General features: G+C 38.7%; 2 protein-coding genes across 5 annotated transcripts in view; one reads left to right on the top strand and one right to left on the bottom strand.

The window, feature by feature from the left end:
• Positions 1-932: 932 nt before the first annotated feature.
• On the bottom strand, positions 933-8,470 carry LOC121903551 (fructose-1,6-bisphosphatase 1-like). Of its 3 annotated transcripts, none has more exons than XM_042420700.1 (8): positions 8,385-8,470; positions 6,290-7,263; positions 5,108-5,270; positions 4,633-4,725; positions 4,131-4,271; positions 3,897-4,034; positions 3,444-3,563; positions 933-1,901 (listed from the first exon to the last, which is right to left on the bottom strand). In XM_042420700.1, exons 2-8 carry the CDS (start codon positions 6,457-6,459, stop codon positions 1,710-1,712), a joined length of 1,017 nt encoding a protein of 338 aa, XP_042276634.1. In that variant the 5' UTR covers positions 6,460-7,263; positions 8,385-8,470; the 3' UTR covers positions 933-1,709. The 3 variants fall into 3 exon arrangements, with proteins under 3 accessions (XP_042276634.1, XP_042276633.1, XP_042276632.1); XM_042420699.1 differs by having other exon boundaries at positions 6,290-7,384; positions 8,385-8,468; XM_042420698.1 differs by lacking the exon at positions 8,385-8,470 and adding an exon at positions 7,737-7,827 and having other exon boundaries at positions 6,290-7,384.
• Positions 8,471-8,568: 98 nt separating this feature from the next.
• kank1a (KN motif and ankyrin repeat domains 1a) overlaps positions 8,569-15,189 on the top strand; it is a 68,234-nt gene continuing 61,613 nt past the window's right edge. The window contains exons 1-2 of one of the 2 annotated variants that reach the window (XM_042420695.1): positions 8,569-8,660; positions 8,751-8,796. The gene's annotated coding sequence lies outside the window, so the exon portion shown is untranslated. Of the gene's footprint in view, positions 8,661-8,712; positions 8,797-15,189 lie in introns of those variants that run through there. The other variant, XM_042420694.1, reaches the window with a different exon arrangement.

The raw sequence follows: 15,189 nt of genomic DNA, 5'->3' as shown, positions 1-15,189 counted from the left end.
GGATCTATTTGCAAGTTCAGCCAAGTGTAAGAGTGTGTGTGTGTGTGTGTGTATTTGGAGATGGGTGAGGGGGTGTCAGGTGTCAGCTGTAGAGAATGGTGCTTTAATCCTGCACAAGACAAGAACTAACCAGCTCTTTTTTTATGTATTTAGTCAAAACACAACGCAACATGTTGGACAACAGTAACTGAAGACTTAAGTGGGTAATATGAAAGCTCTTTGCTACGATTTTCCAGCATTTTAACCACATTTGTTTGCACATGAGCTTAAGGACAGTTTGGAGCTGTGACAATAGTCTTTCCAAACACCATATCCAGGTTCATGGGGTAAACAATGAAGCTTGATTTAAAAAATTAAGCATTTGCTTACTGAAAGCAAGGCAATTTTGTTTATATTGGACATTTCATTCCAGGTTAACTCAGTGTGCTTTATATATTATATATTTATATATAAATGCATGCAGCGACAAATGTTGTATTTGTAATAATCCCATGAAAAAATATCCTGCTGTGTTCCTTTTTTTTTTTAAACAGAATAGCTAAATTTTGATGCTTTAAATGAACTCACCGAGCAAGCATGTGCATAATTAGCTTGTTCGATATGTTGTTATTCACATGGTACTAACTCAAAAGTTTTGATACGGTATGGAGTCCAATTCTTTCTCATCTGCAGCAAATGACCAATTAAAGGACTTAAGGATTTAAAAGAGATATGAATTTAATGTAAAGAGAAGCAGACTCAGTTGCTGTTTTAGTACAACAGAAACTCAAGTGAGCTTTAAATGTCATTGGACTCAGTGAGCTTCATTGACCTTTAGCTTAAAGGTCAAATCCTCTGGATAAAGTATCTCTTGACTTTTGACACTACAGTATGTCATCTAACTTTCATTAAAACAATTTCAAGTATTCATTTTCAAGAGTCTGAAACATTAATTGAGGTTTTCTATTTAATTTCTCAAGCAGGCCTTTTTGCTTTTGTATCAATATAAAATGTGTATGCTGGAGAATACTTCAATGTCTCTCTGAAACATTGCATCTAACATTTTGATCCTCTAATAAAAACATTACACAACCAACCCTCAATGAATACACAAACTATATATATTTGTGACAAGATGAGTTTTGTGGGTGTGACACTTTCTGAAAACACATATTTCAAAATAAAGAAAACATTGATTTTGTCTTTTGAGACTCATTTGGATTTATTGAGATGTATCATTCCAAACAGTAGTTGTTCACATAATAAAAGGCATCAGACTTCATTGCATAGAGGTTGTATTTGGTCCTTCATACGTCTAGAATGTCTGTTCATTCTAATCAAAAAAGGCACAACTGGAGGTAAACTGAGGAAAAAACCTCACTTTTGTTTAATCAAGTATATTATTCTTTGTTTTTTGGCACATTTTTTGGTCTTTGGTAGTTTTTTGTGGAATGTGTGCAACCTTCTTTCTGTTGTGCACAAATATACAGTATTAGTGGTATGGCATGAAAACCTTGTAACTCCCAACTTTGGTTATTCTTATGCTTTCACTAAGAAAAAACCCCTGAAAACTTTTGGCTTTAAAAACCTCTTTCAAACTCCACAAGACATAATGAAAAATACATTTACACCAGGCTCAAATTAAGGCACACTCTCCTCGTCCCTGAAAAGTTCGGAGATAAAAGGTTTCGGCCAGACAGTGATGGTTGTGCGAGTGAGTCGGTGCGGTGTCACTTCTTGGCATGCTTCTTGCAGATGGCGATGTACTCCAGGACGTCCTCAGTAGACCCCAGGGCCACAGGGGCCCGCTGGTGAATGCTATCAGGCTGGATGTCCAGGATGTTCTCCAGGCCGGTGGAGGCCATGCCGCCCGCCTGCTCGATGATGAAGGCCATGGGGTTGCCTTCGTACAGCAGCCGCAGCTTTGAAGAAGAGGGAGTTCAGTCTCTAGTCCTAAATGTTAAACTCTCCAAAAGCAATATTCAAACAATCCTACAGTACCCGACTCAAACCAAGAAGGAAATCTAGAAATGTTAGTAGGATTCTATTTTTTTAAATTATTATTTTAAAATTTATTATTGTAATTTTTTAGAAAAGATCATGTTTTGGGGCATTTTTTACTTTATTTGACAGCTGAAAGTGCAGACAGACAGGAAACACAGGTAGAAAGATCTCCTTACAAGTATTGTGTGTATACAAAGCCTGATATATCTTATTCCTCTGTGCTCCATTGTTGTCCAAAAACTATTAAAAACACATTAGTGAGCCACACCGCTGCACTGGGTGACATGTTCCTTCACACCGAAGACAATGCTTATGGTAGTTTATTGACTTTGTACTACAATGTAAATTTCTCAAAGAACTTCAGCACAAAGTCAGGAGGTTGTGATATGTTACAACACAAGGTAGCGGAGCTCTGTAATAGGAACCGTGTTCCTGTGCATGCGCAGTGGTGTTTTTTCTCCTGAGGCTAAAAATGTCACCGTTATTAGTCTATGGAGCAAAAAAAACAAACAACAAAAAACTAACATGCCCGTTGTCCTTGGGGCAAAAGAAACATGACACCCAGGGCAGCGGTATGGCTCACTGATGTGTTTTTAATAGTTTTTGGACATCAGTGGTGGTCTATGGCTCAAAAGGAATAAGATATATCAAGCCAGTCATATCCTTTAACCTGTTGGCTACTGGGTCATACAAGGTATTCCATATTTTGATAAGATGTAAAGATATTGGTAACAAGAGTTGTCTCAAACACAGATAGTGTACTGCAAACAAGAGAAAAACAAACAAAAAAAACTTAAGGCCCTCTGAGTCCTGAGTACAACAAAAAGCCTTTAATACTAAATGACTATTATATTTAGGACTTGGATTTTTCCTTATTTGCTTGTGTTGTGGCCCTCAACTCTTCATTAAGTGTAGTGTAACTTTTTTACTTTGTTTATTAAGCAAAGACTCATTTCAGTTGATTCTTTATTTAAAAAAAAAAAGCACTACACTGCTTTGGTAACTATATTAAGACACTAACTCATTGGGAGCTGGCACAGTTAGTAACTGTTACTGAGTTTTATTCTTTATTTATCTGCATTATATTGCAACGATCATTGACACCCTCTCTCCGTCTCCTCTCAAACTAAATACAAGTCAACTGCTTTCTACCTTGTCAAAATGTGACAACACCATGTTCGGTTCACTCTTGCAAATACTGGAAGGATGTGAAGAGTGAAGAAACAGCATTGTGACACTGCCTTCAGTATGGGCTCATTTTACCAGTGAGACTAAAGCTAATGTTGCCATTTTCTAGATGGAGATCTACCCTGAAAATGGCTCAAAATAAGAGAGCAACTAAAGAAACAAAACCTTTTAGTTATGGAAAGATAAACATACAAATATGAGGGTTTTCAATAAATATTTATATCAAATTGTGGCTGAGACAACTGCAAGAGGAAGCAGTGATGGGACCTTACCTTTCCCTGGGGGCTCTTCACATTTCCTGGGTATAAAAAGATTCCTCCATACATCAGCGTTCGGTGGACGTCTGCCACCATGGAACCAATGTAACGGGCGCCATAAGGCTCACTGCCATCCTACGGCCATTTAACATGTTTTCAATTATGTAGATCGACATTTGAAAATACAAACATTTCATCAGTGTGAAACCTGGAGAGGACTTAGATAAAGAGATAAAATATGAAAATCATGGTTAATTCTGGTATATTTACATTCTAATGCATGTGGATTAATGTGGACTGTCCCCAATAAATAAAAACAAAAAATGTTTTATTGCACCAAATTCTTTGTCATTTGGAAGAAGATAGATTAGCTGGACTAAATCAATTTATCTTATTATTTTGAAAGCTTGTGAAAAGATTTTACTCTGCCTGAATCTCTCCCCACACATGTCCTGACATCAGCCTTACCGTAGGAAACTTCTTCTTCTGCAGGTATTCTGTGACAGCGGGCTCAAATTGATTTGCGTAGCCTTCGTTCAAGCTGTAGATCTTTCCTCGCTTCTTGATCTTTACATCCCGATCAACCAGGATAAATTCACCGATTGCCTGATGAGCAGAAAGCAAAAAAGAACATTCAGAACCTCGTGTTATATCCAAAATTTGCTGGAGTTTTTGTGTCGTCCCCTTCAATAGAGTACTAACTGGGTCGAGCATGAAGCAGTTGACTCCCTGGCCCGTGGAGATAACCATCATGGTGGCACTGCCATAGAGGGCGTAGCCTGCTGCCACAAGGTCCCTGCCAGGCTGCAGGGCGTCCTTCTCACATGGCTCATCATCTGTGTTCTGAGGGAAAAGTACAATCTGATCATCAAATCATTCCCTCATTATATCTCATGTCAGGAGTGTTTTAGCCAACGGAAGCGTGTTGAGTAAGTTTAAAGACATACAAGAAATCCTTGTATCATTGTAAAAGATTTGGCATTGATAGCAAGATATCAGCACATAATAAACACAATTAGAGTCTTAAGTGTCTTGTACTGGCTTTCAAAAACTCAGGATTGTCAAAATGTAATAAAAGACCTTCAATTTGTGGAGGCAAATTGTAAAGTCGTCTTATTCTGTCATTACTTAGCTTTAAATTAGTAAATATAGGAAACATAAAGGATCTTTTTGGTTCAAATTTGACAAAAACCTGTGCAAGTACCTTTCTGTAGATGGCAAAGATTGTACCGATGGAGACCAGACAGTCGATGTTGGAGGAGCCATCCAAAGGATCAAAGCACACGATGTATTTGCCCTTGAAGAGAAGGAAAAGTGCTTTAAATGATAGATTCTGTTATCTCTGTTGTTAAATCTAGACAATTTAATACTAGTTTGATTGTTGCTGGACTGGATAAGGGGTCATGAAAGTAATTTCAATTAAGAATGATTTTGACAGGAACTAATAGTCTTTTTGAAAAAACAAAACAAAACTGAATACAGACATTTAATTTCATCCAGAGGAAACTGGACGATCCCGTTTTAGTTTGCCCAGGGGACATTCCAAGAGATTAGATCCGAAATAACTGAAAGCAGGTTTTTAAAGCTCCGCAGGGTCCAAAAGGAAACTCAAATATTAGCCAGGTTTTGTCTTAACATGTAGTTTAGTCACTCTCTAGTGGTCACACAGACCCACTTACCCTCGTTTCTGGCTCTATGATGATGGCTTTGTCATTCTCTTCCGACACCAGCACACAGGAGGTGAAGGACGACTTGAGCATGTTGATGATCAGATCGTTGGACAGAATGTCCAGCTTCTTCACCTGGTCACCTGTCACATTAGTGCTGCCGGCAATGCCGTAACTGGAAAGACAGAAAAGATTGAAAAAAAAACATGAGTATTGGTGACAAACTCTCTGCCTCCGTTGTGGCATGAAATTAATTTTATTGACAGATTTCGATTCTCTGATTGCAAATGTATAAATGTTCAATTACTAATCAACAACTCAACCTTTCTCAAACATTTATGGCTAATTTATTGAGCTGCAGATTCAGCTTTCTAGTAGTTTCTATTTTGCCGTCTTCTGTATTTTAACTTACAAAAAGGTATTTAAACAGCTACGACTTTGTACTGATGTAACTTTGATTAGAATTAAAATCATAATAACCACAGTCTCATGTTTAAATGTGATAAAAATGCAAAAGGATGGATGACACTGCATTTCTAAACTGCAGAGTTAAGTTTGTGATTGAGTAAAGTATTGCATCAATCACTGAAGTGAAGTCTGAATCAGTCTCATCAGCCACAGAAGTTTAGCACTTACAAGGATTGCTGCTCAAAAAAGACACTTTAAAACAATCCAAATAGGTAAAATGTACACATTATTTTAATGTAGATATTTAGGGAATGTGTATCATTTATTTTAACCTTTCCTTAAAGAGGAAAACCCCTTTAAGGGTTCAGTTAAGTCTTATCTTCAAGCTGCTTAAAATAGTAGAAACTGACAACAAAAGATAAGGAAATAAAAAGTAGTAAAACAGGAATAGCATAGATTTTTTTTCTTGCACATTTTTCCTTATGAATCCAGACACATAAATAAATAAGACACTAAACCTGTAGCTGAAATGTGCTGAAATAAATTGCATGTTGGGCAAAGTCATATGTAAGTGGGCGTGGTGGTTTAAAGTATGCGCTTCCTGATTGGTGCACACAGAACCTGAATCTCCAGCTCAGTTTGTTCCAACGTGGATCTACGCATGAGACCAACTGAAACCTCCATCTTCAGTACTTTTCAGCGCTAAAACAACCGTGCAAGATGTGTTACCACTATAACTCTCCAGACTAAAACTATATCTCCTCGCAGTGAGGATTGTTTACTCACAGGTGGGCGATCCCAGCTTTGCGCACAGCGCTGGAGATGGCCTTCACCGCCGTGCCCAGCGAGTTCAGCAGCGTTGTCATCTCTCCTGTTCCCTTCGCCTTCCTACCTTCCTCCATAACGAAGCGGGTCATGGTGACCACGTTGGTGTCGAAGGATCCACGGTCGGACATGGTGGCAGATGGATCTCCTGCAGCCTGAGAGTAGAGGCTGGAGGAAACGCTGCAGGACTTAAATGCTCTGCAACGCGGAACTCGGTGGAGGGAGTGATGGCATAAGGGCCAATCCAGAGCTGCTGGAGAGGTGTGGCCCCGCTGGAAACACTAGCCGCTTTGTACAAACTCAACTGGTTTGTGATGAAATGATAATGTTACCAATAGAAGGGATGTGACCAGAATAATAGACTCTGTGCATGCCTGAATTCATACACTCATTGCACAAGACGGGTCGTGCACTTTTTCTGCAGGTTTGAAAAAGATATGTAGAGAGTGAATGAACAGTTTCATAACTTTGATAGTGTGAATGCACATTATTTCTGCTGTTGGACAGATGAACTTTTCAGCTTTAATAAGTGTTTGACAGATTGTCTTTATTTTTCTCACCCATGGTCTATCTATCTGTCTGTCTGTCTATCTGGCCAAAAGTATACATCTTTGTCTGGGGATGTTTTTCACAGTTTGGGTTAATCCTCATATTTCCAGTGAAAGGCTTCCAGCTTTGTGGCAACAGTTTGAGGAAGGTCCTTTATGTTTCATAGTGACAGTACCTCCAAGCACAAAGCCAGGTCCATAAACAAATGGTTTTTGGTCTGCACAGAGCCCTGGCCTCAACTTCATTCAGCACCTTTGGGATAAACTGGGGCGCCGGCCAGGACCTTATCCCCAAACATCAGTAGTCGACCACCTCACCACACTGATGCTCTTGTTGCTGAATGGGAGCAAATTCCTGCAGCCAGGTTTCAAAATGTTTTGGAAAGCCTGAAACCGGAAGAGAGGAGGCCTTCATAGCAGCAGACGCTCAGTGTTCAACGATTGCATGTGGATGTCATGTTTTGGTGTCTACATACTCTTGGCCATGTAGTCTATCCTATCTATCCATCTGTAACAAACATACACAACAACTTTGAGTGAAGTGTCATCTCAATCAATCACTATGTAAACAAAGTCAGCTAAGTTTCCTTAAATCAGTTTGTTTTGCCCATGCCCCCCTGCACAAATCACTGCCTGCATCCCTGTTTCCAGATTTTATAGATATCACTTATTTTAATTGCTTCAGTTTTATGTGAAAAAGCCTACTACATTATGAAAACAAAACCCTGCTATAAAGCCCCACAAGACCTTTTGGCTTCTCCATCATATAATAATAATCATAATTAGCTTTTTGGTATTATGCATTATATATTATATATAGCCTATTGGTAATAAGCAAATACCACAAATAGGCCACAAACCTTTTACATTGTCCATGGTCACATAGTTTCAGTTGGCTGGCTCAATGTTTTCTACACTGATGCTGTTAAAACAAAACGCCACAAGATGGCGCCCTTGCACAGTCAAGCTCGTTTGGGAGTTTTTGCCCTGACCAAGCACTATCTGTACTGCAGGTGTGTGTTTTGGTATTTTTAATTTATATGTAATCTTCCATTTTATCCAAAGAAACAGTGTACGGTTTTTAATTGTATTTAAACTTCTTAAACACTAAATATTTCCAATTATTTCACAGACAGCCGTTAAAAGTACTTGCCACAAAACATAGTCCTGTGACACAGAATGATAAAGAAATATTGATATTAATGCGCCAACTGAAAATGGACCCTTTGAAACACATCAGATGTTCCAAGAACTATATTGTTTAGCGGAGGAGAAGGAGGAGGAGGTGTGTTAGCTTTACCATTAGCTAAACATAACGTATGTTTCAGTTATCTTTTAACCGGTGATTGGCTCGACGTCTTGCTGTGTAGGTCATTTAATTGTCAAAATTATCAGCAGTTAGCAAAATGTCCTTAAACTATTAAGCTCTTCTTAAATAGCTAACTAACTTTAACCGGTTGCTTACTCATTTTAAAGGCTACTCCAATGCAGAATCCGCTACGTCTTACTTTTTTACTAGTTTAACTTTTCAACAGACAGGTTAGAGAGTAAATATCCTGGTTGTTTAGCGCTCTAGTAGCTCAGGCAGTAGAAGTAGGCCAACCTAGCAGCAGCAGGTAAGCTACACCTGTGGCACTGACTGACCTTCATATCAGCACTGAGCGGACTGAGCGGGGCACCGACTGCGCATGACCGCGGTTTAACAACTTGCTGCTGAGGCGGACAAGTACAAAGAGGCTGCTGGTGGTGCCGACGGGACGAGCTGTGTGCCACGGGGCTGAAGTGTATCCTTGTAACTTTTAGTAGTTTTGCTTTTCTATCTTGAATCGGACCATCTACCCACCAAGTTTTTTTTTAACTCCGAGGACAAGCAGTTGAGTTAACATAGAGGAGAGGAGCCTGGGAGACACTTTGCGTCGGGTAAGTTAGACGCCTTGCAGTCGCAGGGAGCTTCTCATTTATGTAAAGGGTATATTTATTTCCAAGTCTTATGGGTAATTAAGCTTTTATGGATATTTTTGCGCTTATATAAGTATGCATGAACGCTTGGTTTAATTACTTGTATTAATACTGTGTATCTTCGATGCATATTTCTTGGGTCAGGTGGAGCTATAGCGACAAGACCAGACAATCCCATGAAGCGCTGCTGGTTAAGCAGGATTATGTTTAAAGTCATATGTTGTTTGTTGTACCTGCACGTCGTGGTAATCTGGTGTTTTTTTTTTCTGACTAAGCAACCTCGTTTGCACCGAACAGGTGTCATGCAAGTGTTGGAACTATCTCATATGCTTGAAGTATGGGTTGAACTTTGAGCTGCATGTGGAGGGAAATGTGGTGCATCATGCAGAACAGGAGGCAACGTGTATTTTCTACATTAACATTTAACTCGGGGAGCCTTGTTGTGGTGCCTTCCTTTTTTGAGGACTCTTAAACTGTAGGAAATTGTTTCCCCACAATCTCTCTCATGTGACCTGGTAATCCCTCACCATTATATGACCCACACTGACTCATCTTTGCCTTGGATTTAACAGCTTAAACCAGGTTGAACCACACGTTTGCCATGTCCCCAAACATCCTCACCTCAAGCTTACAAAAGCATGTACTTTCAGTGTCCTCATTCTTTTAATTGTCTGTTCCTTATATGTCATCAACTACAAAATGCTACCAACAATGTAAATGAATGTTTTGTCGGTCATATCTGTATCCAGTATCCAAACCATACAGGCAGAGTTGTTTTTTCTTCCTCCAGTCCGACTGATTTGACATGCCACTACCTATTTTCTTTCTCTTAGAGATTGAGGCAGGCAGATGAAAGCTCTACAAAAGTCATGGTGGGGAGCTGAGGCATTTTAGGATCAGAATAGTGGGGATATAGACCTAGATGGTGGTCACTATTGTCCCGATGAAGAGCTTGAAGCCTTTCTCCGGGGTCAAATAGAGGGCTCTGCATCTTTTGCTGGACTCTGAGGCTTTTCCATTTTCCTTTTTCTAGAGATAAAGCACTGAATTGATATGTCAAGGGGAAGAATCTGAGCTCTCGGACAGCAGTTTAATGAAATTCTTTGCCTTCCAGTGTGGCACTTTTGGCATGTCTATGAATCCGTTTTTCTACACTTGAGCATAATAAGAATACAGATTACAAACAGTGCTTTCATTCAGGAGGCTTAACAAAGCATTCCTTCAGACATAAAAGTCCCAACCTGCTTCAGTTGGGGTGAATCCGGTCTTTTTAATAGTCACTTTGGGAAAATATAATATAGTTCAGATAAATATTTTAAAAATGAGTTCAGGATATTGCCAGCTATACTGCTGTTCAGCTCTGTTTAAATTCAATTACTGCTTGACATTGGTTCCCAATCGTAATGTTTGGATGACTGGATGCCTGTTTACCTGATGAACAGCCGATTTTTGGCTCAAAACGTTGTCATTGAGATCTGTTTTTTACTAAATCTTCATGAAGGTAGGACTAATTGCAGGGCTGTTGTATTAGAATTACTTTTATTTAAGTGTATAAACTAGCAATTAATGTATATTTGTAAAGCTGCAATGATTAGTCAATTGAAGAAATATTTGTATTTCTTTTTAGAGGGAAAAAAGTCAAAATTCTCTGGTTGCAGCCTCTCAATTGACTGTAATATAATAATAAGTATGTACTTTCTGGTTTAGTCTTCAGCAATAGTAAACTGAATGAATGTCTTTGGGTTATGGACTGAAAACAGCAAGACATTTGAGGACGTCATCTTTGGCTTTGGGGAACAGTTATCACCATTTTTCACCATTTTCTGACATCTTACAGCTTAAATAACTAATCGGTTGATGGAGAAAATTGACAGATTAATCCATAATGAAAATAATCATTAGTTGCAAACCTATATATGTTTGCCTTTTTATTAATAACCTGAGTAACTAACAAACTTAACTCCTGGAAAGAACCTTTTTGTTTTTAACCATACCAGTCCTTTACAGTTGAGCAAAAAAAGTCTGTTTTGGACACTGCAACCAGCAGCTCCGTCTTGTTTTGTCCTGCCACCATGGTACATAGTAACAAGGACATTCTGTCTTCACGATGTTGTCCGACTGTCTGTCTGCACAGTCTTGAGAATCAACATCCCACGCACAAAGCAAACTTGAAAATAATTAACCGCTATTTCTTCCTGTAGACGAGATGATTTGATTATTTTTTTTCTGCATGAACCTTGAACCTGCATGAAAGAGAAAACAGTTTGTTTGTACTTGTAATTGTAAAAGATGCTTATAACTGCCACTTAAGGAAAATATTTGCACAATTATACCACTTTGATTATAGCGTGTGAGCGGCTCATGTGCCTGTTGTTTATTTCACTGACATTTCATGAGCTCATACTTGTTGGCACTCTCAACAAGCTTATTGTTAAATCTGTACATTGTGCATATCCTCCAACAACACGCAGAGCATTCCACAGCCTCCCACTGGCTTCCCACTAACACATAAGCAGATCTAGTGGAAGTACAGCCTGGTGTCGGTTGGTACATCAGGCTTAGCGGCCCTCTGGGTCCACATCAGGTTAGTCCTCGGCCTTTGCGGACATATGGCAGAGGTCTCTCAATTAACACCTTAGTGAGACGACCCTTCTGTCTACATGATCAAAGCCGGGCCTCCGCCGCTGAGATGTTTCACCCCCAGCCACCGCCTCCCTGTGATTATGACTCCCGCCCCTTCAGTGTTTGTTTAGAGAAAATGACTTCCACTCCACTGCGCCGTCTGAGCGGGTTGCACGTCAAATCTGGCCTTGATTTTCTTGCGGCTGGACGGTACTCGTGGAGTCTTTTGCCGTGGTGTTTTCTCTGTAATTTAATGTAGACGTAGTGCTGAGTTGTAATTTTAGTTTTTGGTTGAACATCTGTGCATGCTTTGGTCCCGTTTGTGCTTCTCTTGCATGTTTTAGTGCTAAAAATAATGCATCTGAGGCTGCTTAAATGTGCAAAGATACATTTTCTACATTTTGAGGATTTTTTTTTACTTTTCTTTTTTTTTTTTTTTCCTGTGAGAAAGCTTCACTGCCAGTCTCAGTGGTTGACTGTGGAGGTGAAGGGAGTTATTCCAGCTGCTCCGGTCTTCAAGTGTGGGATAAGGAGACCTACATGAGCCTCAGGGACTGCCCTGTTATTACAAGATTAAGTCTACATTTAATAGTAAATCCACTGAAACTAAACAATTAGAACTCCCCTGGAAACATCAAGCCCTATTGTACTAAAGTACACATTTGATGAAAGTAAAATCTGTTTAGTGAGATATTAGGTTAGATTAGAGATACTGTAATAGTCTCTAGGCATGAACCTGGAAAATCTAAAATAACAAGGCCAGCATAGCAGATTTTAAATGGAGGACTTGTTGAAGGTAATAAAAACAAAAATGAAAAGTCAAGCTTCAGGGAATCCTCCTAAAAGATTTCCTGCAGGCTGGGCAACTGCCAGGCCAGCACCACATTGTTTGCAAATTAGCTAGGAAGTCATTATTGGAGTGATCAAAGCTCTGGCAGAATCTTTTTAAATCTGTGCTTTCTGGATTTGGAGGCTTAACAGAGTCTGAGTGGCCTGAGATGGATTGGGAAACATTTGTGTTGGCTTGGTATAGGTTTTTCTTGCATTCATTAAGGACAACTTTTACAGAATGATGAACAACGGCATATGCAGCTCACTCCTGAATCCTTGCAATGTGTTGGCTGAATGAGGGGAATGAATGAATGAATGAACGGTGTATATTGGGTCCCCAGTTGGATAGGTATTCATCATTACATTTACATTTTGTCATTTGGCAGACGCTTTTATCGAGAGAGTCTTATAATCGAGGCCGGGCAATGCCTCAATATTCATGGTACAAATTCTTAAGTAGCTGATAATATACAGCAATGAGAGAGTCTTTTTTTGTTTATTTATTTATTTTTATTAAATTAAAGTAAGAAACAACTGAAAGTAGACATGTGCATGAGAAATACCATAATTCGACAATTCAGTTCAATTGCTGATGAGTGAATATGCTGCCGTTAGCATGAGGGTAACATGCCAGATGTTACATGCTGAACATGAGCATGTTGACCTCCAATAGTTGTTGTAATGTAATGAGCCTTACAGCCTCTGGGGGCCAAATGGCTATTCGCTGTTGGTTTTTTTGTTTTTTTTGTTGCAGCTCAGTTTGCAAAACTGTGTGTTCCAGTGCTTTAACTGGTGTGTAGTGTTTAATGGTAATGTAATAGTTCAAATCCAAAATTAAAGCCAATTTTATAGCACCATAGTCAAAAGTGCTGTAAAACTTAAAACATGTTAGATATCAAAGTTGAGCTGCAAAGATTAGTTGATTAATCGATTAGTTGCCAATTATTAAGTGAATCGCCAATTATCGTGATCATCGATTAATTGTTTTGAGTCATTTTCAAGAAAAAATGTCCAAAGTCCAGCTTCTCAAATGTGAATATTTTGTGGTTTCTTTAGTCTTCCATGATAGTAAACTGAATGTCTTTGGGTTCTGGGAAACAGTGATCTACATTTTTCACCATTTTCTGACAATTTATGGACCAAACAACTGATTGATGAATAGAGAAAATAATCTACAGATCAATATGTTTTTGGTACCAATGAAAAATGTTTACATTGCACAAACTATCAAACTTTCACATACTAAAGTTGGGATTAAATATCTGGTTATATTTGTAATCTTGTTTACGTGTTCTTTGATGAATTAGCTCCTGATTTAAATCAAATGTTTGCAAATTTTAGATGACTTTATTCAGGCAAAGTTCTCGTAACTTCTGTTTAAACGTTTAACATTTGAAAAGTTGAAGAAAACATTTTTGTTAAAGTTTAGATTTCTCAAAATCAGGTATTAAAGAGGTGTCATGGTTGTTACCAAAACTCAGGAATTCAGTGTAGTATCGAATGATGACAAGACCGACTCTTTCACAGTTTCACTGCTTGTTAAACTGCTCTGTTTCTTCCTTTTTGTCCAACAAAAAAAGCTTGTTGAGAGGAAGCTGTCGTCTTGCTGATGGTAAACTTGATTGCTTCCTTTGCCTGAAGCCCTGCTGAGGTCCTCATCACTGCCATCTGCTGAGGCTCTGAACTAAATTAAGCAAAGTTCTTGCAGATTCTGATTCAGCTGGTTCATCATTTATCATCACTACCGCTGCATGATAGTACACCCAGAAACATGTGCAAAGCTAAATATGTCCACTAAATTGAACCGAAATGTTGACGTCTCACGACCTGGATATACTTTCATCTGTTAGTCGTTCCAACCATATAGAGAATTGTTATCTGATTCAGTCCTGCATGCTTCGACTTGTGTGAGATTTCTGTAGGGAAGGATATTGTTGCAGCGAACGTGAAGGAGTGAAGGTATTTCTCTGTGTAGCTGGGATTAACCCCAGCTAAACCTTGAAGTGTGTTTCACAATGATGTTTTGTTTCCTGGTATGTTAATCCCTTTCTTTCATTCATGCCTACTCTGTTATCATGTGCTCTTTATATCAGAAATGATCAGTAGGGATCATTAACATTTGAAGTTAATTTTGTTTTAATTGAGAGTCATGAATTGATGAGGATTTTGCAGACTTACAGATGAATTTCTTTTCATTTCTTTTGAGTGATTTCATTTTGAGGTGTTTGGATATTTTAACCCTCATCATACAGCAGCTTAAATGTTGCCTGAAAAACATTTTTCCGAATGTCTTTGGCTTTAATAAAATATTTTGACCACGTCAGTTCTGGCAGTTAGTGCAGTGGTGGAAATGACATTGTACTTTTTAGTTTTTTCATGGTTATGATAAAGATACTGGTATGATATGTGATTTAATTACAGACTGAGAAGATGCCCTGAAGAAAACGCACACTGCTTGACAAGGCTTGCTGTTTTGATATTTTCACCACAAGGGAGAGGAGTGGCAGAAAAAAACAGTGTGGTGAGGCAGGGAACCCCAAAACACTCAATTATCTTGCATTGCCTTACCCATGTTTAAGAGAGAATATAGATGGATTTAAAAAATGGTCAAGCTATCACATAGAAAGTTCTAACCACAGCCACAAAAACATTCCTGTTTCTCCTCACAGCAATGTCTGTGGAACTGATGGAAATGATAGAGAACAGCTGCATTTTCACCAGAGCCCAACCAATATCAGACTTATCAGCATGTTTAAAAGATATATCTGATGATATATCAGCTGAAATTCATAAACATTTAACATAAGCAAATATTTTTGGTAATTATCCGTCTCGGTGTTTAGTGAGGAAGATGCAGTGAAGCAGAAGTGCAGTTTAACAACAAACTTTATTAGTATATTT

Source organism: Thunnus maccoyii, chromosome 9, assembly GCF_910596095.1.
Source record: "Thunnus maccoyii chromosome 9, fThuMac1.1, whole genome shotgun sequence".
Taxonomy (NCBI): Eukaryota; Metazoa; Chordata; class Actinopteri; order Scombriformes; family Scombridae; genus Thunnus; species Thunnus maccoyii.
Note: the sequence above shows the minus strand (reverse complement) of the source record. Positions and strands in the feature narration are given on the sequence as shown.